Below are 27,977 nucleotides of genomic sequence, written 5' to 3' on the forward strand. Positions count from 1 at the left end.
TCCAGGACAGCTTAGAAGAGGATGTTTAGGGATTTTTTTAATGTCACAGATACACTTGTTCAATGCCAGAGAGAGATACATTCTTTGACTGGGATTATGCAGTACACTGTGGGACAAAGCGGAATATGTCTGCCATTAGGAACAAGCTATAACTCATATTTAATAAACAATAAGGTTTGAATCTGATATACATAAAATGCGGGGGGAAAAAAGAATAAGCAACAAATACAGATACAGAAAGAGGTTAGAAAAGCTAGTATCATGAGCAAATCAGAGGCTGGTATCAATTCATGTTTGGTTGGTATAGACAGACATCTTGTTCTTGTGCAGAGACACCCTAGTTTTACCAGGATAGTTTGTAAGTCTCTGACCATCAGACTTTTCATCTCTTTCATGGTTCCTCTATTATTCATCTTCCATTGTCAAAAGCAAACTATAGTGGCTCTTTTTTCCCTTTAAGACAGATTCATCTAATTCTTTATCATCTGTCATGCTGCTGGGTGAGCTATTCTTCTGTGGAAAGCCTCTTTCTCTCTCCTTCTCCTTCACCCCTGATTCTTCCTTTTGCTTATTTTTAGATTTTTTTGGTTGTTAGTTTCAGGCTTTCTTTGCAAACACCAATGTGTCCATCTCAGCCACTTCTAAAGGGAGCCTTTTCAGCCCCTCAGAAACTCAGACCATCTTAGTCTCACAAACACGTTTAAAATGTGCCAAATAATTCACTCCCAAGAGCATCTTCTTGGTTCTTTTGTCTGTAGAGGAACTTAGAGATGTGGTTAAGATGACAGAGAAATCTGTTATAGTTGTAGAGAGCACAGTGTGAAAACTCACAACAAACGGCCAAAATGAGCAGTGCAGTGGGGTAAGTTTGGAGCAATTTGGAGCTTCATAAATCTTCATAAAAAATAGAACTTACATTTGGAGTGATTCATAAATCCAGCATCTTGTACTGAAGGAAAACCCCCCTCACTTTTGTAACTTCTTTGTACGAGAGGACAACACAAGCCGCATTATCTCATTCTGAATCTTAACCCTATTGTTGGATACATTCAACTGTGCTTTCTTAAGAAGGTCTTTGATGGCTTCTCCTGGGAAGGACATTTGAAAGGTGGAAAACTGTTTTCTGTAATCTTCTACTTTACCTAGAAAATAGGTCAACAAAATATGTAAATAAATGCCAAAGGGAAAACTACAAGATCATTCAAGAAAACTACAAGATCTTTCAAGAAAAGCATTAATCATTGAATATCTGCAAGTTTCACATACAAGTTCTTTACCATATTAGATCCTACCATAGCCAGTGAAGAGAGGGGAGGACATCATTCAGAGTCTGGAGGTACCTCTTTCAATATCTGTTTCATCAGGTGTCTGAGAGGGGGGGATACTGTTCCTCACCAATAACTATAAAGGGAAGCAGTGGTAAATATCCCAGGCTTGGATACTGCGGCTTCTAAATATAATGCCTCCCTAACAACTCTTCAATAGAAGGACCACAATTTAATCACACTGATTTATAGAACTAATCAAGAGTAGTGTAAAATCCTTATAGTTCAGGACATACATCTGAGAGGGTGAGTACATTAATGCCTGTGCAAGCTTCTTCATAGAGTCTGCCCTGCTCCTTCTCTTCTGTCTCCACTTGCAGCAGCAGCACTGAGTAAAGGAGGACTCCAACATGCTTGGCACTGAATATATGTTGAGAATATGAAATGCAAATATACAGAGACAACACTGCATAGAGCCTCTTACCAGAACAATTCACGTTGTTGAAGAGTGGAAAGTGCATGACTGTGGGGCATGACTTGTCTCCTCGGAAGATATAGCAATCAGAAGGGTTGTTCTCATCCATTTTCTGATCCTCTATATCGGGAAATGGGATACGGTTTTCCCGGCAGTATGAAGCCGTTTTCTTGATAGTCTGACATACAGAGAAGTTGTGTAAGCATTTTGTAGTTAGCTTTTTCTGAACTCTGAGAATAAATCAGTCCTATCTCCAGTAATAAAACAAATTGCTACAGAACAACGATGGTTAATTTCTTGGGCTATACGTAATTGTAACGTATACTTTATTTTGAAGTGTAAGTTTTCCACAAGGATTCTCGGAGGAACAGACTAAGTCTAGAATATGAATGAAAATCAGGCACTCAATTCTGGGGTCGCTTCTAGCAGGAACCTTTGTTTATGAAACTACAGCTACACCCAGCAAGGCAACAGGGCAGACACTGAAAGATGGTAAGATTAAAGGGATTTGGGGTCTATAAAATCATCTGGAGACATCACCAGGTTCATCAACTTTCAGAACAAGTTTTATTTTCCAAAGCAACCCTTCCTGTTGCTCTACAACTCTCACAAAATTCAACTCTCCACCACTCCAGCAAAGCTAAGAACTCCCTATGTCTCTTATGTCAATCTGACCATCGAAGGGAGACAATAACCTGTTTGATCTGAGGCACACATTAACATTGGTTTGACTTTGCATGAAAGCGTTGCCTGGGATAGGCATTATGTTGGGAGTTTGTACAAACTGAGATTCTGTGGTCTTCCTGAGCAGTATTATTCCCAACTGTTCAGGAGTTCAAAAGAAACAACCTTTGAGTCTTTTTCACTCTTCTCTGACTGGGTTTGCAATAGTCTGCTTTAGACAGCACAAGGCTTGTGAACAGCAGCCACTTTAGGTAAGCTTCCCAGAGTAAATGGCATATTACACGAGTCATTCCAACAGCCCCTCCACAAAGAATGCACTTCACAGCAAAAGATGGGGACTTAGGCATTAAGAACAGATTGGCCTCTCCCATAGACACTCTTAACCAATACCTTGGCATTTCTGCCACCAAATTGCCTCAGGGTTTAGATTACACAGATTTGTTACTTTCCTTAAGCACTCTTGGGAAAAGGTGAAGTTGCAGCTCAAGACATGATGACTCTTGTAGTCACAAAAGACAAACTTTTCACAAGATCTTTCTGGAATGATACAAAATACCAACATTTTGGAAGCCTAGCAAGTTCTTCTGTAACTCAAGCTCCCTAAACTCATCCCCTAGGCATATATGTTTAAATGGAAGCAATTACAGAAACAGGATTGTACATTTACCCTCATTTGTAATGAAACATGCTTATAAAAGGAAATTGAGCATATTACGAGGAAAAAGCCTACACAAAGGGAAACCGGGCAAGATTCTTACAGATACTGATACAAGACCTCCTCGAAGGCAAAGAGGTATTTTGTTATAAATACTGCCTGTCAAAAAGTGTACCTCAAAAGGATCTCCAGAGCTAAAATCAAAGGAGATGATCAGATCTGCTTGCCGCTGTGCTCGAAGTACCAGAGGATAGGCAGAATTTATCGCCAGACCAGCATCAATCAAAGAGATGGTTTCATTTTCAACCAGGTAAGAGGGCTTAATGTTAGCTAATCCAATGAAAGAAGGCAATGAGATTTCATAAAGACATATATATATATAAAATACATACACACACACATGACCAGCCCCCAAAATGTTATTGCTCTTCACTGCTGATGCATCTCAAAAAGGTATGGAAACCTGCCTCTCCTGCCCAGCCAGATGTCCAGCTGTATTCTGACAAGAGAAGTCCCCATCCTTCTGACCAACCTCTCACTGACTGTGGTCAGTTGCAAATCAGAATTCCCAATGGGCTCTTTCAAGGTCAGAACCTAGAACCATGCACCCATAACTTTAACATAAGAAGATCATTGAGCAGAAAAATGAATGCATGAGCCAGCTAGAAATCACAACACCTAACTGCAGTTGATAAGTGCAGGTTTCTACTTACATACTGAGTGCCAAAGCTTCCGTTATCATAATTGAACATCCAGCTAGGGCAGGCAATGGAATCTAGAGACCAAAGTTATTCCTCATGCATCAGGAGCACAATTCGATTTTAGAAACTTAGCTGTCCAGTTCCATCTCCTTAGGTTAACTCTTGTGCCCTCCAAGTTCTCCTCCAAAACAACATAAAGGTCTTACAGGTTTCATTTTGTGTTTTCCAACTCAGTCTGTACACAGGGACAACAGTCTGTGTGACATTAGATGCCTGTGTTTCTGTGACAGAATTCAGTTTATATATCTGCAATGATGTTGCAGATCTGGATTCTAGTAGTGTGTTGTTTATGACTGGTTTATTTGCTGCCCATAATGGGATGCTGTTAACAGAGGGTGGAACCTGAAAAGCTATCTAAATCACTAAGAAGGAAAATGGCAAAGACAGTTGAACACCACACAAACATAGCATAAAAGCTCTGCTCAACCCCACGCATTCTGCCCCATAGATCATGATTTCACTGGATTTTCTTACGGCATTTGTAAAGGAAGTTGTGAATTGTTCCCCATTTCCAGCTCAACACACATTGGACTGTTTTATACACCACCCTAAGGACATCCCACACTGAGCCTGGGAAGAGAGAATACAATTCAGAACATAGTTAAATCCAGAGAACTTCACTTTTTGACTGGTGTTACAAAACCTGGGGGAGATGCATGGTGGCAGAAGAACGTATGTGCAGATACTGTACAGACAGCCTGAGTGACAAGGCCTGAGTGTTTCAGAAGAGAAAGAACCATGCTTTTCTCTAGTTCAAATAATTAACATTAAGCAATGGACTCTTAGTACAGCTGAAACAGATTTGAGTAAGCCTTTCAAGGCACAAACTATACAGGACTCTGGCCCTACATCAGCTGACACGTTCACCATGCTTGAGGCTCACAGGTAATGTACAGCCCTGGCTGCACCAGAGCTGTACATTAGAGAGGTCTGATCTTTTCCAGGACTCTTACATCATTCTTGTGGTTCAGAGGGACTATTATTTCTCTTTGTCTTCTTTCCACCTGAATAAAGTAAGAACCATGCTACAGTCCAATTGAACAACCTGTACAAGGTGGGGTATACTAGTTGAAAGCCATGATAGCATCAAGAGATCTTGTGAGAGAATGTGAGATCAGCGCCGTGAAAGAGTTTGGAGGACTGGACTGTGCAGACAGAGAGCATCCAGGCCTTATCCAAGAACACACTCCTTGGAACAGGCATTGGAGAGGAAGAAGACCTGTCTGCAGTATCCAGATTTAACCTTGGAGCACTAGTTGGTTCACTCCAGAAGGAACCAGAATCAGTTCACAAAACTCCAAAGCTGGAATTTTTCAGAGCATGCACAATACAAAGAGTAATAAAAGATATTAAAAATGAGATACACTTGCCTAGGAAGATTGCTTGGGATGGTGGTAACTCTCCTTCCGGAAAACTTCCCTTTCCAAGATGCACTGAGGAAGATCAAGTGGAGAAAAAGCACAAAACCAACACATTAAAGAAACAAATTCATGGTAACCTCCAGGGTAACTTTTTATGCAGGTAGATGTTTGTACCTGGGGTGGAGACGGTGTTGTTAATGATAAGCATTAATATACAATACTTGCCTCCAAATTCCTTTTCTATCTGTTTGCCCAGTTCAGCACAGCTCGCCATCCTTTCCTCCCTTGTTTTCTTTGCCCAAGAATTACGTATTGCAATGCACAGTTTCATGGATTCACTTTGTCCCTCGTCTCCTTAAAAAGAGAGAAAAGAAGAAAAGGAAAATATGCAAATGCACAATAAAGGAATCACTGTTTGTAAAACCAGATGAGTAAAAATGCAAGTGCTGGGAAATCTCAGCATCATTCACTTACCTGACAATACACTCATCAATTTCTCAAAGACTTCCTTAGGATCACTCCCACTTACAGCACACAACTGAAGGTCTAGCAGAAGTAGAACAGACTGATAAGCCATGAAGGTATCTGGGTTTCTGTCTAAGAAAGATAAGACGGAAGTTACATCAGAGTGGAATTTATCTTACCAAATATCAGATTATAAAATAACTGATACATAAATCAGTGAGGATGTAGTCCCTACATTCAGTGGAAACACTGACCTCATTTCTCTTATCCTAAAGAAGTGGTTTAAGCTAGTGAGAGGAACCATGTGCCACAGTATTTCTCGCTTGACAGTGAAAACACCTAACACTGAGCATTTGCAACTGGACAGATGTGCACCTATACCTGGATTCACATGGCCTTTGTGTTCATCTTGGAAGAAAAACTCCACGAAACAAAGTAATAGGAGGAGAAGCAGAAATACAGCTTGGAGTAAATGGCAATTATCTAATATGCTTCAAATACTTCATTCCCATTTTGAATTTAAAAAACAATTAAATGAAGCCTGGTGTGATTTCTTCCAGTATTACCAAGTGAATATTGTAGGAATGTATTTTGTATTTTAGAGTCATTAAAATCTCGGTTTTCCATGTGAACATTTCATAGCATCACACAGTATTATAGATTAGCTCAAGTTAGAAGGGACTCATAAGGTTCAGCAAGATTAATTTTCTGCTCCTAACAGGACTACCTAAAACTAGACCACATGACTAGGAGCATCATCCCCATGCTCCTTCAACTCCAAGTCGCTTGGTGCTGTCATCATTTCCCTGGGGAGCCTGTTCCAGTGACTGACCACCCCCACAGCAGAAAAGAATGCTAAATTAAAAATGAAAAAAAACCCAAAAGCTACAAAAAATAAAGAGCAAGAAACACAAGAACTCACCGAATGCAAAGGAGAGGATGCTGCCCCGTAACTGCATTAAGCTTGCTAGGCTGTCTTGGAAGAAATAAAAGGATGATTAAAATAAGAATACTCCTTCCAATAAAATACCCCTTCCCCCTCCTTCCAATGAAAGACATCAGGAAAGGTAGCCATGCACCTAACCATAGATGTACAGTGCTGTTTCAGATGCCTTGAAGGATCCCACTTGCCTTGTGGCTGACACTCCAGAAGAGTACTAATTTCCTGCTGGTTCTGTTCATCGCTCACACATCTGTTTGATGTCTCAGATACCTGACCGCATCTCAGTCATCTCTATTATCCCCCCAGCAGTTTTGATATTGTCCTGCCTCAGAGTTTATGATACCATCTCTGATACTTCCACACCATAAGGAATCTAATGTGGAGAAGATCAGTCCACATTCCACATGATATTTCAATCCGTGAACCTGTGGTACTGGCATGGACTTCTATGGTCCATGCTCATGCTACCATAGATTTATCTCAATGGAGAAGCATTTCTAGACAGTTTCATCACCTCTTTAAGTAGGAATCCTAATGTATCCATGAAGAGCACCTGTGAAGTTCTATCGCACTCACAAAGAGACATTAAAGTGAGTAATTCACATGTTCATCAGAATGTTGTAAATATCTAAAATGACATGCATGCATTCATAGAAACTGACCAGGACCCCCCTGAACTTTCCCTTCTCCAGGTTGAATAGTCCCAGCTCCCTCAGTCTGGCCTCATATGAAGGATGCTTCAGTCCCTGTGTATGCCCACATCTTTCTCTTATTGGGAAGCCCAGAACCAGATACCTCCAGGTGTGGCATCACCAGTGCTGAGTAAAGGGAAGAATACCTCCTTTGACTTGCTGGTGGTGCTCACCCTAGTGCAGCACATGATATCACTAGCCTTCTTTGCTGCAAGGGAGCACTGCTGTCTCACATTCAACTTAGAGTTCACCAAGATCCATAGGACTGATCTGAAAAGCTGCTTTCCAGCTGGTCAGTCCCCAGCCTGTCCTGGTGCCTGGGTTGCTCATCTCCATGTGCAGGACTTCAAATTTCCCTCTGTTGAAGTTCATGGTGTTCCTGTTGGTCCATTTCTCTAACCTGTCACAACTTCTCCAGATTACCAATCCAGTCCTCCCAGTTTCATGTTACAAGCAAACTTGCTGAGGGTGCACTTGGTCCCATCATCCAAGTCATTAATGATGACATTAAAAGTATTAGATGTAGAATTCAGTCCTGTAATACACCACTATTCTTTATTGGCCCCTTATCATTAATGTGTTTGGAAAGGCCTTCCAGAAGGATTTGCTAAATCACCTTCCCACAGATTTAGATGTGGCTGTCTGACCTGAAAATTCCCACATCCCCCTTCCTGCTCTTTTGAAGATGGGAATGGCATCTTTCTTCCAGTCATCAGAACCCTCTCCCTATTGCCATGACCTTTCAAAAATGATTGAGAGTGGCCTTGCAATGACATTAACCAGCTCCAACAGCAATCATGGATGTATCCCATCAGGTCCCATGGATTTGCATATGTCCAACTTGTTTGCATGTTCCTTAACCTGATGCAATTTGTTTATGTGTTCTTAAGGATAAGGGGCTTCCTTGCACCAGACTTTCCCACTGGTGCAACAATTCCTTTGAGCATACTAGCAACACAAAAAACGTAGTACCTCGTATGAACTTGATATTTTCTTCCATGCTTCCAAGAGCACTCCCCCATAAGCCTGAAACAACGAAAAGAAAATGTGTTTAGCCTCACGAGAATTCAACCCGAGTTTGCCTTTCAGTAGCACACTTTTCCTGAATGGAATTAAATAGTAAGAAGTAGATTGTTTTTCTTTTATTCTTTTCCCCTATAGCATGGTGCCAAGGGTGTGTTTTGAGAAGAATGGGGCATGAAGTCATTAAACACAAGCTATGTTCAGTTGTGTCACAAACAAGTGAGAGGACACTTGCAGCTATACTGCTTAGGCAGGGGATGAAAGAGGTTTGGTCCTAGACTGAAACAGAGTGAAGCAAAATAGGAGCTTCTAGTCCTCACAAGAGGATATCTCTAATTTGCGAAGCATCCCCCCCCTGCAAAGTGAACATGCTGGGACAATAGAACATTTCAGCATCTGGGCTGGAACTATTTTATTAACTTCAGTAATCTACAGTTTAAGTCTCTAACTTCCCATAACAACCACATAAACTGGTCAGTGTGGACAGTGGAGCGTAGAGAGGCATTCAGATGTACCAGTTTGAACATGTGAAGTGAGAAGAGCTGCTCTCCAGAATTCATATACTATTACGCATGCATTCATGGAATAATAATTTACCTGCAGAAAGATACAGAATAGCTAAACCTGTATTTTTTCTACAAAGCAGAATTAGGAAAATTCACCTTGCATATAACAGATGTGTTTCTTCTTCTTTTTCTTCAGCTTACCCTTCTCAAATTCACTTCCAAAGTACCTGGTACTCACAAAAGCACCCAAGGCAGTATATCCAGCCTCATGGGGAGTGAATTCAAACCAGGTCCCTGAGAAAAATGAAACAACTTTTTCATTCAGTATTTGGAAACACATTTGACCTCACTGCCCCAAAGTAGCATCACAGTTGTTTTCTTTTTCCTTTCTAAAATCCTCTGATGTTAGCTGATAAAAATGAATTGGCATATAGAGAATAAACTAGTTGTAAGCATGCTACCACCTGCTCTATGATATGTTCTTGTTACCCCATACTATTCTAGGGATGGCTCACCTTATCCTATCATCATGAAAGCCACTTTTACAGAATGTGATTCAGACCCTTTGTGGAAGTGGCTGAATCACATGGAAGCCCATGGAAGCATATTTTCCTCCATTATCAATAAACAAAGACATAGGCTCACAGTCAGCAATCAGGTATCAGCACAGTTAAAGCCTGCTATTAAGTGAAAGGAATCTAATACATGGTATTTAAGATACAGTTAGACTAGATGCTCATATTTTACCTGGAAAATTTCCACCTTTTTCACTCAGTTTTTCTTTGTCCACTGCTGCATAAATTGGGTATGGATTTATTCCAGTCTCTGAAGCCTCCTTGTGATCAGCCAGCTCATTCTCATCAAACTGAAAAATAAGCATGGACTTCTGAAGGAACATAAAATGTCCTTCCCCTCTGCTATAGCAGTAAGGACACCCCCACTTAGAAGACTTGGATTAACCAAGGAGCTGGATTAACTGCTTCTACTTTTTCATATCTAGAGATAAGATGTTATGATCTAAAGTATTGCTTCAATTTATACAATTACTCAAAAAAACACCCACCAAGGTCAAACTCAGTTGCAATTACTCCAAGATCTTCAAATCAATCCCAAGGCATTTGCAGTTAGCTTCTTACCTGCTGCACTATTTGGTATACAAAACAGGCGGCCCAGAAGTCGGTCAGTGAGTAATGTTCATCTCTTGTTGACTCCTCTAAGGACTCTTCTGCTTTTCCAATATGCCAGGAGGAATTACTGAGGCTTTCACACAGTTCCTCTTCTAGGGACATCAGTTTTTCTGACCATTTCCGATTCCCATACAGGAGGGACATACACCTTTTAGAGAGAAAGAGAAGTCCTGTTTCTAGCATAGGGGAAAGCAAACAGGGCTTTGCTTTTTGATCTGAATATGCATGCAGGTGCAGTATCTGTGGTAGAATCACCACTGAGGTGCTAATTTCATCCTCTCTGGGGATCCAAGGTCAATCTTGTAGGACTGTAGTTAATGTCACAAATATTCCCTGTGCCTCCCGCAATTGCACAGGCACATATCTCACCTACCACTCCATTGTGAGCCCAACAGGGAGTTATGAACAGTGACAACAGTGTTGAATTGCTATTGAATCTATACAGCAGGAAAAACATTCATGATCGCACCAGACCTACCAAGTGGATCCTGACACCCCACACAGATACGTGACAGCATCCAAGAAATTTTGTTTCTTCAGCTCCACCAAGGTTCCTAGCATGGCTATCATGGCACGCAGGCCCCCGCCTGATCCCAGAACAACAATATTAGGCACCTTATTCTGGAAAGTGGACAGAAAACACATTTCTTTTAGACCAAAGGCTTAAACAGACAAAGATAAGGGCTATTGCAATTCTCCCCTGACACGCTTCCTTGTTCTAAGACACATTCCATAACCTGCCTCTTTTCCCCTATACTTTTTCCTTTACCTCACAGTCACAGAATGGGTTCTCTTTTATATTATGCTGAGATTTGTGCTGTGCTCCTGTGCTGTAGCTTCAAAATATATACATATTTTGAGCAGTGCGCGTTGCGTTCCTGTAGATGTCGCATCCGTTACCTTTTTGTCACCAAGAACTGGTTTTTATTTCCAAAACAGGAAGGTAAAACTATTACAGCCAGCCACAGGAAATTCTCTAGAACATGTAGTACTGGTTATGGCTCGAAGAGAGTCAACTTTCTACACAGCAGCTCGTACAGTGCTGTGCTTTCGATTTGTAGCTACAAAGCTACTGACAACACATCAATATTTCAACTTGAGGAACAGTTTCCCACCTTCTTGTCTTCCTTGTGCTTAGAGATTGCCTCCAGGATTAGCTGTTCCATAACCTTTCCAGGGACGGAGGCTGACTGGCCTGTACTTCCCTAGGTCCTTCTTTTTGCCCTCTTTGAAGGCTGGGGTGAAATTTGCTTTATTCCAGTCCTCAGGCACCATTTCTGACTGTCATGACATGTATACAGAGATGTGCAAGGGCAAGCAAATAATTAATTAGCTGATAGATAGAGGAATTGCAGCTGGGAATTCCACTGATAATTCAGTCTCCTGTTCCCTTTTGTCTCCTTGGAAATTTCCAGCCTGAATCTTCTTCCCAACAGAGGAAAGAAAGCCTGCTCTGGAAAACTTGTGACAACAGATGATGCTTCCTTGGGTCTAGACCTCACTTCAAATGGCACTCTGTGTGCCACTCACATCACTAGACTGTTACCTCCTTTCCTTACTAGGACTGTCAGTGCTTACCTGCTCACAACGAATCCCAAGTGTTTCCAGACACATCAGTACTTTTCCTCTTCTCTTATGGGTGGCTTTTATCTCACCTTCTGAGAGTTCCTGAGACTGACGGACCCAAGGGACTTCATCCTGACATACAAATTGAAACACATTCAGAGTAAGACTATTTCTTACTGCAAGAACATCACTATTATGGGATCCATCCAGAGGACCCAGATTTATGCGAAATAGCCAGGGTTCACTCTGACTCAATACCTAAGAGCAGCATAAAGATGAGGGAAGTCATTTCTGTCTTACACTTTCAATCCAGGATGAAAGAGGCGGTATTTATGAACCAAACGTACAAAGTGAAGAGGAAAGAACAAAAATTTCAGTTCTTCATGATTAAAAAGCCCCCAAATTCCTGACAGAAAACTCAGTCCCTTTTCTAAAGGAAACACTGTTGTGCCTGTCAGTGTTTTTCACAATGGTAACACAAGTCTCTTACTGGAGCAATTTATGAAACTCAGCAAAATTTACTTGTTAATGCACTCAAGCCAATAGCGTGTTTTTCAGTTGGAAGCAAATGTCTAACTTGATCTAATGTTCAAGGTAGCCTAAAGAAATGCAACTTTTCCAGGTGAATCTTCATTGCTGAATCTTCATCTTCAGCCTGAGATCTGCAGTCCCCTGAACATCCTTAAACATCACTGGAGAGCAAGAAGCACTTCTAGGGTACTACTCCTAAATCATACTTCAGAGGTGCCTGTTTAACCCCAGTATGAAATGCATTCACGACTAGCTCATCTGTAGAAACCTATAAAGCAGATGTTTGAAGTCAGGTGAGATGAATCCTACCCTTGTTCTGATTCTTGTCCTGGAGGATCCTCTTTAGCTATCATCTAGAGAGGAAGTCTCAAAGAAATGGAGTTACTCCTTACAAATACTTTGCAGAGTAATATTAGCATGAAGTACTTAGAACATCCATTTTATAAAACAATCATGACACAAGTGCCTTAGAAAGTAGAAAATGAAGCAGCCAGAGGAGCGATTAGGAGATAGAGGGGAAACCCAGAGTAGAAAGAGCATACCTTGGCAGCCATTGAGATGTCTGTCTTTCCCTCCTGGAAACCTAGTGAAAATGGAATGCACAGCAATGTCTTAGCTCAGTGTAACCTTCAAACTCCAAAGGAGCTGAAGATATTTCCCTACTACCCTTTTCCAAGGTAAAATAATGAAAATCCCCCAACTCAAATGCTTAAAAGGACGAGAATTATATTGCACCATCCTAGTCATCACCTAGGATTAATGATCAATGCTCCACATTGTCAATATTGTCACTAGTGCTGCAACTTCCATGGAATACTGGCATATGAACAAGGAACTGCTGGATATCAAAAGAATTTATGAATATTGTGTACATCCAAAGATTATCATTAGCCTGAACAGCTACACAACCTCTGTCTGTTACTGCTGACCTCTGATTTGATAACATATATGAAAAAGCTCTTTCAAGTTTCCAACATTCTGCTTCCCAAGGGGAAAATGGGAGCTTCCTGATACAGGTTGAACACCACAGCCAGTCATTCAGAACCACACAGCCGCTCGCTCACTCTCCCCCTTCTTCCCTCCTGCTCCTGGGGAGCTGAACCCAGAACACCATTGTTCCTAGTCCTGTCACTGGGCACCACTGAAAAGAGTCTGGCACCATCCTCCTGGCCCTTGAGATATTTATATGCACTAATAAAATCCCCCCTCAGTCTGCTCTTCTCCAGACTAAACAGGCTCAGCTCCTGCAATCTCTCCACATCTCTACATATACAATACATACGCTGCTTGAGGTGTTACCGGTATGGCACTCACCAAACAACTCCTGGGGTGGAGCCAGCCAATGTCAGAAAGGTCTCACTTCAAAGATGATCTGTGCCACAGAGTCCAGTGTCAGCCAGGTCCTGTCTTTATGGAAGATCTCAGCCACAGAGGATCACTTAAATAATGGTTAAATAATTAAATTTATGCTTTTGGTGTAGATGCATAAATGGGTGTAAGCAGTGAAGATAACTGGAACTTCCTGGAACTTTAGGTGTTGCCTTCTGCTTTCTCAGAAGGCTGGTTTGTTACTGTGTTTTCTTTGTTCTGTATTTATCGCAGGCTCTGAGCTAAATATATCAAGGATATCCTGTCCCCACAGAGAAGCAGTTAACCTTTTGGTGTGGTATTTTTCCATTATCATTGGCTTGCCTTTACGGCTGCTCCATCAGTGGATTTTTTTCAGTCTTAAGGAAAGAAGGGTAAACAGGACCTTATTGCTTTCAACAAGTGTCTAACAGACAAGTAAGCTGAAATGACTCTTGATGGATTCCATATCTTTAAAATGCTTCTTACTCTCTTTTCTCTTTCTCCCTGAATTGCTGAACACTCATACCAGCAATGATATTACTTCTTACTATTGTTGCAGTTATCATCTTGATAACTTGCTTTTGTAGCAAACAGCATAGGGCAAATATCTTCTCTTTTTACTAATAAGGTTTGTACATTATCTATCTAGAGAATGAGGTGATTTCCTGTATTCCCATCTGGAAAATGGGTGTGATTTTTTTCTTTTTCTAGTTATTTCTGAATTCTGTTAATCTCTGTGTTTCAAAGGTTTTATTTTCCTTGCAGAGACATCACTTAACACCCTTGAAAAGAAGGAGGTATGGGTGATAGTGAGGTGTTTGGGCTTTGCTGCTTTTACCTTGCCCCAAGACAGGATGTTACCCCTTGCTTGCAGTGTAAGTGTTGAGTGTAAACGAAGTGCGATTGCATAGAACCATTGCTCTTCCCTACATGAGTGGTTCAGAACATCCCTAATGCTCTGGGGGATGCCAAGGAAGGAAACTTTAACAACATTCCCAAACACGTGCCATACTCATGTTCTTTGACTGTCTAGACTACAAAACTAAGAAAGAGTAATGAAGTGGGATGATATGCAGTCATTGTTCCCCCTGACAATTCTCCCTATAGCCTTCTATTTATTGCTCTTCCTTTTCTCTTCTCCACCTCTTCTTACCTGCTCTGGCTCACGGGAGGTTAAATCCTTCAGTTTGTTCATGTTCTCACAGGAAGGGTTTGTTAGTCAGGGAATGACCACATTCAGCAAGGCTGCATGTAGCTGCCTGGTCCTAGAGAATGGGCTCATCCTCTTTTTATCTGTGTTACACATGGACTTGTGTGGAGGTGCTCTGTTCCTGGAAAAACAGATTATGTCAAACACAATGACCTGAACCACTCTTCAAGAAGGCTGAAGGAGAGTTCTTAGAGCTTCATGTACTGGCACAGGTATCTGTAGAAAATGGGTAACATGAGGCATTTTCTATGGAGGTCAATCGCACACTGAGATATCTACTTTGAGTAGCGCCCATAAGATATATTTCATAGAATCATAGAACAGTTTGGGTTGGGAGGGACCTTAGAGACCATCTAGTTCCAATCCCCTGCCATCCGTATGCCTATTCAGCCAGTCAAGAAATTGTGTCCTAGAGTCTGTCACTCTGTTGCCTATACATAGGATCTAAATAGGTACAGCAAGTTTCATTTTCTTACAAAGGCAGCTATTGCCAGTTTAGACACATTATTTCCAACCCTAACTATTCTATGATTCTATGATTATGACGTGGGACAATTGAAGAGGTTTGGTAGATAAGACAGAGGACCTGGATGAGATGCTCACCATTCTGGAGTGGCAAATAAGTAGCAAAAAAATGGAAGTTAGAAGTGTTTTGTCTCTTTAATATTCTACTCTCAAGGCAGTTCTTTGACCTTCTAAAACTTTCTTATTGTCTGAAAAGAAACATTACTCTTAAGAGCCTCCCACAGCCATAGTTTTAAATGCCTCTAGGAGAAGTGCTAAGGGAGTTATTCTGCAAATGACAATGGGAGATGCCAGGTTTTGCTTTTTTTTTCCCCAAGGGAAAAATTACATGAATCGTGAGTCGATCTAGAGCTTTCCAGGCATAGTGAAGCTTATTTACTGAGCAGGCAGAAGGACTGTATAAAAGATGAAGAAGGAAACTCTCATAAGATTTCATAACAGTCTTTGAATATGACACAGTGAAAGCCTGGTGATGTTCTGCACTACCTACACCCATCCATCAAGAAACGGAAAATGAATGCACACGGTAAGTTCTTTCAAGACCAAAAATTAAAGAGGAAAAGCTGTGTTAGATATTTCTTGGGAAATAGATAGGAGTGGGAAAGGTCATTTTACATTTCTGCATTTATAACACTCTTCCGCATTGCTTTGCCTTTTCTTAGTTTCCTTCCTTACGAAAACATCCTGGTTTAAAACATAAAAACCTCTTTCACTTTCAACTGCCTCGTGCAGAGAAAAAAACAGGTCATTTTAGTTCTTCCCCATTTCTCATACAACTTATGAGGAAGAAAAAAAGGGTAAAAAGATACCAGGAACCATTTTCAGTGAACTGAAATTAACTTTTTTTTCAATTTCAATGAACTGAAATGAACTTTCTTTTTTAAAAAATAAGTATATATAAAAAAAGAATCATTATTCTGATGCTAATAATATACTGACAAGGAAAAAAAAAGGTTTTTTGAAAATAAAAATAATTGTAGGTCATGTAATAAAATTGATTTTTTACTTTTTTTTTTTTTACTTTTCTTAGCCACAGCTGATCTGAGGATCTCTGAACAGAAGAGGCGTTTTGGTTCAGATAAAAGCAGACAATAAGCAGGATGTACTTGTGCCCACTGAACATCTTTAAAACCAGCTTTATATACCAGAAAATACAGTAAAAGCTGAACATTAAATACCTTTATTTTCCAAGCTGGTAACAGGGGAAATAACTTTATTGCCTCTGTTACTACCTAGTTGGCCATCAAACGTGGCTGCTTTATGCTTGGGAAATCATGATAAACTGCAGTAAACCAATACTTGACTCTTACAGGAAAATGGTATCTCAAGAGATGAAACTTAAAAGCACAAGAAAATTAAACATTTCCACTGCACAAGATGAAATCTATGGTTGAAATTCAAAGCAAATACCTGTGAGTGTAGAAATTATTCTCTGAATAATCACTGCAAATCGGCTTTTCCAAATGTCCAAAGAAAGTCAGGTCCCTGGCATTCACTGAGAGTGTGCAGTACCAGGCACAGATCTTTCTTATCTCACATGAAGCCTGCAAAGCAACTTCCTTTATTTATTTTATTTTTCAACATCTGAATAATAGTTTAAAAGCAGATTAAGTTTTTATGTTAAAGACTTTACCGTAACTGTTACAGTCATGAGAAGTGTAGAGCAAGTGAATAAAACAGCCGTTGTGGAATTCATCATCCTAGGCTTCCAAAGTACCCCGGAAGTACAATGTATCCTCTTCTTGATGTTTCTAGTGATCTACATTACAACTGTGTTAGGGAACCTCCTGATCATGGCGCTGGTTGTGACTGATCATCACCTTCACAATCCCATGTTCTTTTTCCTGGGGAATCTGTCATTCTTGGAGACCTGTTACACTTCCACCATCCTGCCCAGAATGCTGGCGAATTTCCTGACAAACAAATACGTTATTTCACTTCAGGGTTGCTTTTTGCAGTACTTTTTCTTCACTGGGCTAGCAGGTGCAGAATGTTGTCTCCTGACTGTCATGTCTTATGACCGGTACATCGCGATATGCAAACCATTACATTATACAACAATAATGAATAACCGCTGCTGCCTCCAGTTAGCAAGTGTCTCTTGGGTTAGTGGGCTGTTGGCTAGTGCCACAGTCACCTCTCTGATGCCACAGTTAACATTCTGTGGCCCAAATGAAATTGATCATTTCTTCTGTGACTTCACACCAGTGGTAAAACTCTCCTGCAGTGATACCCATTGGATAGAGCTTGTAACGTTCATCTTGGCCTCCCTTTTGACACTACCCCCGTTTCTCTTGACACTCCTATCTTATGTGTGTATCAGCAACACTGTCCTCAGGATCCCATCCTCCACAGGGAGGCATAAGGCTTTTTCTACTTGTTCTTCCCACCTCACTGTGGTGACACTTTTCTATGGGACCTTGATTGTTGTGTACTTGGTACCAAAGTCAAACACGCTGAGAGACCTCCACAAAGTGTTCTCTGTCTGCTACACAGTTCTGACTCCACTGGTCAATCCCCTCATCTACAGCTTAAGAAATAACAACATAAGGAAGGCTCTGAGGACAGCAGTGAACAAATACAGCATTTTTCATAAGGCATGAACAAGCTCTTGTCAATGATTATGTGAAACTGAAATATCAGACTTTAGAAAACTTCTCATCTGAACCTAAAGTCATCTTTTTTCTTGAAAAGGAGACAAAAGGAGTCATGTAAGGAAGTGCCCTGGCTGCTGGACTCTTGTGGCAATTCCTTTTATTGGACTAATTAATGCATGCCAACATCATAGAACCACCATAAAACCACAGAACGGTTTGGGCTGGAAGGGACCTTAAAGGCCTGTCTCGACTCCATGCCCCAGTGTAAACTGCAAACTGCTTAACTGACGAATTTGTGCAAAACTGGTTGAAGAATAGGAAAATCCCTCAATGTTGTGAACAGATTCTGCCTTTAATTGTAAGCAACAAAGGGGCTGGTATAATTCAAGGAACCAAGTCATTTTAATCTGATGAGAAAAGCCATGCTGAGATGCTTGTGCAAGACAAGACTTAGTGCTCGATACTGTCCAAAAACCTAAAGAAAATGTGTACAAGCAATCAAAGTTGCTGCCTCAGATGATGTTATCACAGACTTGAGCACATTTCCATGTCATTCCTTCCTTCAACTCTCATAAAGATGCATTTCTAAATCATTTTCTTTTCCTCATAATTTCACAGGGGATCTTCCAAAGAAACATTCCATTCTTGATGGAAGCTTTCTCCAAAAAGTCTAAGTGGGATAAAAAAGCAGAAAGAATTCATGAAGAATGGTTAGCAGGGGGAAAAAAATCAAATTAAAAATAAAATCCTGACAAATGAACCCCAAATCATCCCCCCAGGAGACATGGACTGCTGGTACAGCCCCTCCTGGCTCACCCACACCAACCTACTGCCCTCCTTGCTGTTGACATTGGTGCAAGCAAGCCCCTGAGGCCCCAACCCTGCTCCAGCTGCTGGCACACAGACCCACTTACACACAAAAACACATCCACAAACACATACGTGTGATGTATATGCTCAGAAGCCAGCCTCAGATACCTATGCAGTAGCTGCATAGGTACCATGCTTAGATACCCTATGCAGCAGCTGCCCTTTGGATCCTCCCATCTCCACTTGCCACACGCACACAGCCACACACAGAGAAATGGCTCTCTCAGGTGATGCCCAGACCTCATGGGCTCTGCAGGGTTTGGCCTGGTCCTGCTATTGAACCCTGGAATATGTCTGACACCCAGCCAAATGTCACAGCCACTTCAATACCTGCTTTACAAGTCCCTTACCCTACCCATGCAGGCTGCTGGCCTCTCCAGTTCCTGCCCACATGGGGCCCAGTGACTCTGGTTGCTGGCACTTAGACAAAACTTTAATCTTTAAACAACTTTTAACCAATCTTCCACCTCTGAGCTGTCAGGCTCCTCTAGGGTTTCAACAGTTAAAGCACACTGTGCCGCAGGCCACAGAGGGTACAGACACTGGCAAAGCAAACCGCTTTGTGGGAAAGACCCATGCCCAGCTGAGGTTAGGCTGCATCTTAAAGATAAGACAGGTATTTCTAATCTCATTCCGTGGCTGGTTTTCTCAGGGTTTGCAGTTTTTCACCAGGAAATGAAGTCCCACACACGTTTCTCTTTAGGTCACCCTGTTCCTTCCACTTCCCCACACCGACCCTTTCTTTATCCACACCTAATATCTTTTCTACAGTCCCAAAATGTGTTTGCTGGCATCCTGTTAGAAGTCCCCTCAGACTGCTGGTGCAGAAGTTCCTTGGCCCACAAGGGGCCAAAATCAAAGGCAAAGCCATGTAAGAGAAACTGCAGGTCAGAGGCTATTGCAAGACAGTGCCTCCTGCTTCCTGGACAAAGCCCAAAGCCAAGGACAGCAACACAGTGCAAGGACCCTTATCATTCAGTGCTGTGGCTTGGTGTTGTCTGAAACATCTCCTCGGTTTGGGTCGGTGCTCATTTGATATCACAATCTCATACATCACAGCAAGCAAAGCGGTTTGCAGCTTTCCGCTTTCTCTCTTGGTAAAATAGTGTGTGGTTGAAAGGGTCCCAGAAAGCACATTAACCTGAATCAGACGTCATGCTGGCAGGCTTCAAGGAATGAAAAGGTGAAAATGAAAGTCAGCAAACAGAAGCAGACATTTTCTAAGAAGGCTGAAAAATTCATGGAGCAAGTCTTCTGGAAATGCACATCAGGGCATACGAAGGAGAGGAAGAGAACTGCAACAGTTCACATGCATTTACCGTGGGTAAACCAGGCCTGCCCAATGTGATTACCATCTCTAAGTATGCACTATGGATGGGGAGAGCAATGGCTGTCATTTACCTTGACTTTAGCAAGACTTTTGACAGTCTCTTCTCTCTAGGTCAGGACATTGTGCTCTGAGTGGACAACTGGATAAGAACAGATGGAATGATCAGGTCTCCATGTAACGACCAGCCCCAGCTATGTCTTCAGCCATGCACCTGCCTGTAACCTGCTGAGAGCATCAGCTGGAGGGTCCTTCCACCATGTCTCTCAACATTTCTATCACTTGTCCATGTCTTCATTGAGACAGCTCTTTCCAGGGTTTATGTCCTGAGGAGAGTGGAGTTCAAGGGGACCACAGTAAGAGACAGAATTTTTTCTTAATTAAGAGTTTTAATTTCTGTCATGAAAAGAAAGCCCTGAAATTCTTTGCCAACGGTGACCACTAGGCCGCCTGTTTCTGTGCATAGTGAGTACAACAGTGCTAATCAGAGAAGGCAAAAGCTTTGCACATAAAGCCTTTGACACTGCTGTGGGTGGCAATGATGAGAGAACAGACTAGAATAAGAACTCTTATTGCCAGCACATGAATCAAACTTGCCACTCATTGCTTGACCACAAAGACACCTCTCCTCCCTCTGTCTGATCCCCACCAGGATATAAGCCAGAGTCACTGTCTTTCAAAATGTCTTCATTTCCATTCTTCTGGTCAGGCATAATTAAAACGAATGACAATCAAAAGTGATGCTGTTTGTATTGACTGAAACACATCTGAGAGCTCCCTAATTAGCTACACAATGCTTAAAACTCTGCAGGGAGTGGCAGAATGCAGAACTCGTTATGGCTGTCAGCAGTTTAATGAGCCCCTTGAGGAACGTGGTGCTACCTCCCTGTTGTTTGTAGATACAGCAAAACCTGGCAAGGCGCCTTCAAGAAACGACAGAGACAAGCAGAAAGCAAAGTTACTTGGAGTTTTAATAGAGCCCAGTGTGAGATGCAAGACCAGAAACATAGCTGGACAATGTTTTCCTACCAGGGCTCATCGGAGCAGAAACTCATAGACCTTGCTTACAGCCAGCACAGCAATCCAGAGACTTATCCTGTATCAAACTTCCCCTACAGAGGTCAAACAGCAATCCCCAGCTATCAGGAAGGTGGTCTTTTCAGTCAGCAGTCCAAATACGTAGCATGTGGAATGGAAACACCATGGACCCACCTCTCCAAACCTGGAGACGCAGAGGTCCTGCTCAGTCTTAATGATCAGTGAAGACACTGTGACTGCAACACCCACTGCTGACACATCCACGAACCACAAGCCAGGCTCCATCCTAGATCACACTGGGTCATCTCTGGAGCCAAACACACACAGGCCTAAATGTGGAACCTCAGCCCCCATCCTCCTTTACATTAGACATTGAACCCCTCCTCTGCTATGTGCGATCAAAACCACGAGGTTAATGGCTCCTCTTGATGTCCCTGTACCCCACTACTTGGACCTACGATGCTTCCTTCCAGGGGCCATCAACGAGCCAGCAGGAGGGGCATGAAAGGAGTCCCTTCCTAGAGAGCTGTATATTGCAGCACACTAAGCAAAACTCTGCCATGGCTCTTGACGAGCACAACCCTGCTCTGCGTTAGCCAAACAGGAGTTAAGAACTTGCCAGGCTTTTTCTAGACTACTTTTAGCTTGACCTTATTTCAGCTTGACCTTAGCGGTAGCGGCTCCAGCAGCCCTTTGCCCATCAGAGCAGTGACCTGAACTCCACCCGCCGCCATGGCTACCGCAGCCCCGCCCTGTACCGCCCGCCCTCCCACACCGCACATGCGCACCGCGCCGGCAGCGCCAGCGCAGCGCCCTGTGCCACGGCTGCGCGCTGGCCTTGCGCCTGCGCCCTCCCGCCGCGCCCCGGAATCACTGCTCGCACCCGCTTCCGCCCACCTCAGCCGGGCCGGCGGGACCATGTCGGGCGCGGCGGCCTCCGGAGCGGCGGGCGCTGGCTCGGTGGGCTCGGTGGTGCGGCGTTTCCTGGCGGAGTACGGCAGCGGCACGCCGAGCCGCCTCAAGGTGCTGGACGCCTACCTCCTGTACGTGCTGCTCACCGGCGCGCTGCAGTTCGGCTACTGCCTCGGCGTCGGCACCTTCCCCTTCAACTCCTTCCTCAGCGGCTTCATCTCCGCCGTCGGCAGCTTCATCCTCGGCGGTCAGTGCCCGCCGTGGCCCCGCGCGGTGTTCGCTGGCACCCCCAGCGCTGCAAAGCCTGAGCCTCCCCCAGCGACCCCGGCAGCCCCGGCCGGAGGCCCCCGGCCGTCAGAGCGCTGCTTGGAAGTGCCCGGGTGCCTTGTAGGAAGCGTAGGATTCCCTCAAACCGGCAGCCAGGGAGGTCCCATAGCAACCTCCAGCACCCCTCGCTCCCCCATAGGAGCATACTCCCCAAAACCACCTTGTTCCTGTGCAGCCCTCCCCAGCACACCCAGTGAAGGACGTAGAGATAGCCCTGTGTTTATGCTAGTCCCATTTAAGCCTCTTATTCGGATTCACTTGGCCACCCCGATGGTGTAGTGCTACGGGAGAGCTGAGTGCATAAAAGCGCTGTGCAAATCCCCTGCCAGTGTCCCGTTCATCTTACAGTAAAGATGGAGTTACATTTTCTTGTGGTACCTAGCTGGAACGGTGACCCAGACTGGGGTGGGCTGCCCCAAGACAACTGTGCTGCTTTTTCTGGTCACTAATCTCTTATTCCTTCTCTACCATACAGTCTGCCTCCGGATCCAGATCAATCCCCAGAACAAAGGCGAGTTCCAAGGCATTTCACCAGAGCGAGCGTTTGCTGATTTCCTCTTTGCCAACACCATCCTCCATCTCGTTGTCATCAATTTTGTTGGCTGAGCTCTAGAAGAGACTCTAAGGTACTGATCCATGGGGTCACAAAAGGGGGCACGGCAGGTCACAAGACTACAGTACTTCTGTACCTGGGAGAGAACTAGAAAGACGGTGAATCCAGAAGGCCTAGCTCCCAGCTTTGTCTTGGTCAAGTACAGTAAAGCTTTTAGGTTAGGATTTATGGCTTTCTGGTTTCATGCATGTATTTTATTTATGTTTTGGGGGGCTTTTATAATTTAAAAAGCCGTTTAACTAGGAGTATTACGTAGACTTGCTCATGTTTCTCTCTTATGAGATAAATACACTGCTCTTTGCAAGAGAGGCTTTGGAAGCTGGAAGTCCTGGGCTCGGTTGATGAGGATTGTCCTATTTGGAGGCCGTGGAATGGCTGGTGTCTTAACTCTGGAATTTCTCAGCAAATGAGAGGAGGGAGTTTGGTGCTGGAAAATGGAGGACATGTGCTGTTGTTACTGTTGCAAGGGGCTATAAGATCATTTGGGCCTGTGGGGTATTTCCTCTCCCATTGCAGAAGCCTTGCTCACATTGCCTTTATTTCTTTCTTTCTTTCCAGGTCTTGAGCTCTGATGTCAAAACTTGGCATTGGGAAGTGCTGCTCTCCAGCAGAGTCTTACCTGTTTCCTTGGTGGAGGAAGGAGACACAGGGCTCAAGATTTCTTTCCCTCAGACTGCCCTATGAGGGGTCTGCTGCCGTGTTACAGTGACTGTAATCCTTTCTCTCAATAAAAACCTAAAGGTTTTTCATAAATGATACTGCATTCTTTTCCCTATTGCTGATAAATACAGAAGTTCTTCTGACACCCGAATTCCCTCTCAGCACAGCTCCCTGTCTTTTACATCTCTCCCTCCTATTCTACCCAGCAGGCTTTTTTCTGTGCCCCAGTTTCAGAGGGAAGCAGGAAACAAGTCATGGAAACGCAGTTGTCATCCATTCTTTTCATCTTCATATTTCCTGCCCCTCCACCCATTTGGCTGGAGAATTTACTGGTATTGCCTTCATGCATGAGGCTCTATCCTTGGTTCAGGCTTGTCTGGTTTGCTCTGCAACGGAAACACTGGATAGGTAAAATATGTGTTGAGGCAATGTGAAAAAAATGTTTTTTCTGCTGGCACTCAGGAGATAGAACATGGGATCTGATAGCTTCAACCTCAGTATTAGATTATGGTTTCACCACCTTTTTCCTTTTAGCATAATGTGCTGCAGCCATTAAACCCATAAAAGTGTGAAACCTGGGGCTCCTAAGTCTCTTGCCTATTGTAGGCTCCGAAGAATGAGGTATGAGGGAGCTGGGTCTTTACTATCTCAAAGGGTGCTGTCTGGGTCTGGTAGGAAAAGAGAATTCATGCCAGCTCTGACAGCACTATCTCCCCCCAGCCTTAGGCATTAAGCTGGGTTTGTACTGCTGGGGAGCAGGCAGGGAACAAGACAGCAGGCAGGTCTTGTAAATGAGCCACCGAGCTCTTTCCCGTAAGAGAGGCCCTCAGCCAGGCAGAGCAGAGCCAGCATGTTCACGGGAAGCAAGACAGAGCCCCCACGTTCACAAGAGGCGGAGCAGCTCCGGCTCTCCCTTTTGCCACTGCTGTTTGTGAGCTGCGAGTGCCTCCCTGTGGTTTGCGTGACTCGGTCTCCCCGCGTTTTGGCTTGAGAGAGCTCCAAACAGGGACTCTCCTATGGCCACTTCTGCTTAAGCACTACATGGAGCCTGTGGAAAAGGGGAAAAGGTGGGGGTTCTGTAGGGTTCCTTCCTTCCCCCCTGCTAATTTTTACCAGCTTGCAATGCCACTAGTTGCTATGAACTCAGCACTAGAATTCAGGTCCCATTAGAGCTACTTCCACATGTGATTAAGTTTTAACAAGTCTGTAGATAACTTGAAGCTTTGTTCCTTACATAGACCATACTTTGGTGACAGATATCAGGGTCTTTTCTCCAACAAAACCCCAGAAAGGATGCAAATTCATCTCCTACCCATAACTAGGTATTAAGGGACAGTTGTTGGGGAGAGGGTGCTAGAGATGGACCATGGTGGTATCCCCTTCCTTGATAATGTGAGAGGACTCTGGCCTGCCCCATCTTCCTCCCTTCTCTTTTGAGTGAGAAGTGAAAGGATTTTTCTGCACAGATTCACTGCCTGTATAACAGGGTGCAGAGGCCTATCAGCAAATTCACGGTTCTAAGATTTCTCCCCACCACTCACCATGCTTTATAATGTATTTTCTCCCCTTGTTTACCCTGCCCACGCTATACATAGCTCAGTCTTTCCTGCCGTGCCCAAAACAACTTCCCCCCAGACCTAAGAGCAGGCTGTGGGGAAGGGGCATGAAGGGAGGGTGCCTTAACCTCATTCGATATTGGCTTGTGGTCTAACGTCTGCTGTTCTTTTCCACACGCATCTCCTCCTCCCTGCCACGTGTCACACCAGCCCTGCTCCCCTCACCCTCCGTTTTGTGCTCCACTTTCCAGAGGAAGTGGTTTATGTGGTTGGGTGTAGAAGAGCAGCAAAAGGTGACCCAGATCTTGTTTGTGGCATCATGGAACTGGTGGTACAGCCTCTTCCTGCCCCACCTGGGCTGTCAGACCCCTTCCACATCCTGCCCTAGTGTGTTATTTCCTGCCTTTGATTTGCACTGCAGGCTTGCTTTCTTGAAATAAACAAGAAAGAGCAAAGTGGTGATGATATCTCCACTAATATCTCTAAAGTATATTTAAACTAGACCTACAAATTCACTGTAGATTTTGCAGATCACGTACTAAGAGTCACTTCAGTCAAAACACTTATCTATACACCCCCATTCCTCACTTGGCAAATCTTATTACTGGGGTCATTTAACCTGGAAAAGGCTGAAATGTGGAAAAAGAGGCAGCACAGTTCTTCTTCTTTGACCATACGGCTAGGTGCAGGGTTGAAGTGCAACGCAAAACATTTCAGATGGATAAAGGTAGTGACCATGGAAACCCTCCTTCCCCAAAGGCTTCTGGAATGAGATTAGTCCATTGGAAATATGTGAAATGTAATGACTTGCTTTGTATTTCAAATCTGGTTTAGGCAGCTTCATCAAGTGACATGGCAGATCTCACCATGAGCAAAATGTAAGCTTCAAGAATTGCCTGAAATCTCACATTTAAAGAGCTGGAGAGAAATGAGTGGCTGTTGTTTCAAGGGAGAGGCAAGAGAATGAACCCCTGAGCATGTGTACCCAGAAAGTTTGAAGAGGTCAGTAACTCTGTCACCCTGTGACCTGCTAAATGGTCAGGTGGCAGCACTATGGCAGGAGACCAGGAAGACTACTGTGCTGTGGCAGGAATGCTGGCCTGGTTTCCACACAGGGCCCTCTCCCACATGACACACCAGAGCTTTTGTCTAAAAGCATTTGAAGCATGAGCCTTTTCAAAATCACAGTTCCTTGCAATTGCTGTGAATCCAGCACAGTGAGAAATACCCAGGGAGAGAGAATCACCCCCATCATCCGGCAAGGCTTTCCCTGCCACTCAGTTTGGACACTGATGTGAGATATGAGCAAGGTTCAGGCTTTGCAGGAAAGGCTGTTTCTTTCAGAGCACCCTTCTCATTTCTCCCTCCAAATGTATCTTGCCAGTAGCAGTCTGAGCCTGAAGACACAGTCTGGACAGTTGGTGTCATTAATGCAAAGCAGGCACCTTATTCTCCAGTGATGCTTGTGAGCGGGGACCATTCAGAGGTAGGACACTTCAGGTTTCTGTGTTCTCCATAGCAGTAGGTATCTGCCTTCAAGAGCCTGGACTACTCCCCTTACTGTGGGCAAGCTATATTTTACCTTTGTCTTCACATAGCACAGACTCTACCCTTGGAGGAGAGCTGCTTTCCACCATTCCCCTCCCTCCAAGCTGTTCTTACCCAGATATTCTGGGAAGAGACTCTATAGATCCTCGCAGTGGATCCCCCCAGTCCCTGCAAAAAGTGCCTGGTGGCCAAGTCAGGCTGAAGGGTAGAGTCTGCTGCCATTTCCCTCCTTCACCCTAAAGGCCAGGCTCATTCCTAAAGCTCATTTGAAGGGTGAAACAAGTGCCTCAAACCACAGATACAAAAGACAAACAAGTTTCTTATTTTTGATAAGAACTGTTTAATAGCAGCCAAAGGCCCAAAGAAATGCCAAAGACGTCAGTGTGGTTGCCAGTACAATTCAACCATTAGCAGCATGTGATTTTTATATGTATGCAATGTTTCCAAGGAGCACAGACATGGGCAGGAAAATATTTCAGTATGGTTTTATGCAATGATTATGAAAATAAATTGGGAAATCTAAGATCATAAATTCATAGAATTCTAGAATGTTTGGGTTGGAAAGAACCTCAAGATCATGGGCATGGGACACCTCCCACCAGACCATGTCAAAGATTATTAGAATGAAAGAAAAAGAACAAAAGTAGTTTGTATTTTTACTAAATGCAAAGCCAAATCTTCAGCTGATTTAAATTCCAACAATGTTAAGGCCAGATAGACTCCAAAAAGTACTAAACCTCATTCTTTTGTTCTGTGATAATGAAGTGAGAAGTTCATTGAATTCAGGACTTTTGGGTGACACTGAGTAACTCTCCCTTTGCTTTTCAGACTGTTGCAACTGAAACAGTGTCTTTGGGTGTGCACTCTAAGAGGTGCATACCTGAAAGCTACCAAAATATGAAAAATTCACATTCAGGTAGTATTTAACTTGCTGTTTTCAACAAACAACACCTCCAAACAACAGAAATCGGATGTCATTTTAACACCAGTAGGTAACAGTGATGTTTGGTAATTTATAGTTATGCCAGACTGTGCTTTATTCAAAAAGAGGCATTGTCGTGCTAAATGAATCAGGCATCTGGGGGAGCAGAATGCTGGAAATTTTAAGCTTAGGTTTGAGTAGCTTTGGAACAATGCAAATAAAGCAATTTAGATTATAATGGCTAGCTGATACACAGATAGCAAGTGATATCTCTTGCAGTAGGAATGCCTGTGTTCCCTCTTGCAGATGATGCTCTGGTAAAGATTCCTCAGCAGACTTTTTTGATACTTCAGGACTGCACCATCTAGTTACTTTCATTCCTGTAACGAAATAAAGGTGTGTTATATC

At 43.3% G+C, this 27,977-nt stretch overlaps 4 protein-coding genes across 8 annotated transcripts in view; 2 read left to right on the plus strand and 2 right to left on the minus strand.

The window, feature by feature from the left end:
- Positions 1-17: 17 nt before the first annotated feature.
- PLA2G4C (phospholipase A2 group IVC) lies at positions 18-13,701 on the minus strand. Of its 3 annotated transcripts, XR_010616722.1 has the most exons (17): positions 13,429-13,701; positions 12,657-12,697; positions 11,596-11,715; positions 10,496-10,638; positions 9,967-10,165; positions 9,578-9,695; positions 8,987-9,124; positions 8,274-8,327; positions 6,589-6,642; positions 5,676-5,798; positions 5,427-5,555; positions 5,211-5,273; positions 4,315-4,410; positions 3,255-3,409; positions 1,750-1,918; positions 1,293-1,401; positions 1,054-1,142 (listed from the first exon to the last, which is right to left on the minus strand). XR_010616722.1 is itself a non-coding variant. In XM_065698899.1 (16 exons), the coding sequence occupies exons 2-16, from the start codon at positions 12,666-12,668 to the stop codon at positions 967-969; spliced, it is 1,746 nt and encodes a 581-aa protein (XP_065554971.1). In that variant the 5' UTR covers positions 12,669-12,697; positions 13,429-13,701; the 3' UTR covers positions 18-966. The 3 variants fall into 3 exon arrangements, 2 of the variants coding, with proteins under 2 accessions (XP_065554971.1, XP_065554970.1); XM_065698899.1 differs by lacking the exon at positions 1,293-1,401 and having other exon boundaries at positions 18-1,142; positions 5,427-5,552; XM_065698898.1 differs by lacking the exon at positions 1,293-1,401 and having other exon boundaries at positions 18-1,142.
- A 1,606-nt stretch (positions 13,702-15,307) lies between these two features.
- LOC136023923 (olfactory receptor 6N1-like) lies at positions 15,308-18,285 on the plus strand. The gene is made up of 2 exons (XM_065698936.1): positions 15,308-15,725; positions 16,230-18,285. The coding sequence occupies exon 2, from the start codon at positions 16,849-16,851 to the stop codon at positions 17,800-17,802; it is 954 nt and encodes a 317-aa protein (XP_065555008.1). The 5' UTR covers positions 15,308-15,725; positions 16,230-16,848; the 3' UTR covers positions 17,803-18,285.
- A 3,592-nt stretch (positions 18,286-21,877) lies between these two features.
- Positions 21,878-23,639, plus strand: DAD1 (defender against cell death 1). The gene is made up of 3 exons (XM_065698974.1): positions 21,878-22,190; positions 22,746-22,896; positions 23,442-23,639. The coding sequence occupies exons 1-2, from the start codon at positions 21,950-21,952 to the stop codon at positions 22,874-22,876; spliced, it is 372 nt and encodes a 123-aa protein (XP_065555046.1). The 5' UTR covers positions 21,878-21,949; the 3' UTR covers positions 22,877-22,896; positions 23,442-23,639.
- Positions 23,640-26,963: 3,324 nt separating this feature from the next.
- LOC136023901 (uncharacterized) overlaps positions 26,964-27,977 on the minus strand; it is a 66,780-nt gene continuing 65,766 nt past the window's right edge. For all 3 annotated transcript variants that reach the window (XM_065698901.1, XM_065698900.1, XM_065698902.1), the window contains exon 8: positions 26,964-27,949. In XM_065698901.1, the coding sequence (XP_065554973.1) occupies positions 27,934-27,949 (16 nt within the window). In that variant the 3' untranslated portion in view covers positions 26,964-27,933. The remainder of the gene's footprint in view (positions 27,950-27,977) is intronic.

This window comes from Lathamus discolor, chromosome 20, assembly GCF_037157495.1.
Source record: "Lathamus discolor isolate bLatDis1 chromosome 20, bLatDis1.hap1, whole genome shotgun sequence".
NCBI classification, from domain to species: Eukaryota; Metazoa; Chordata; class Aves; order Psittaciformes; family Psittacidae; genus Lathamus; species Lathamus discolor.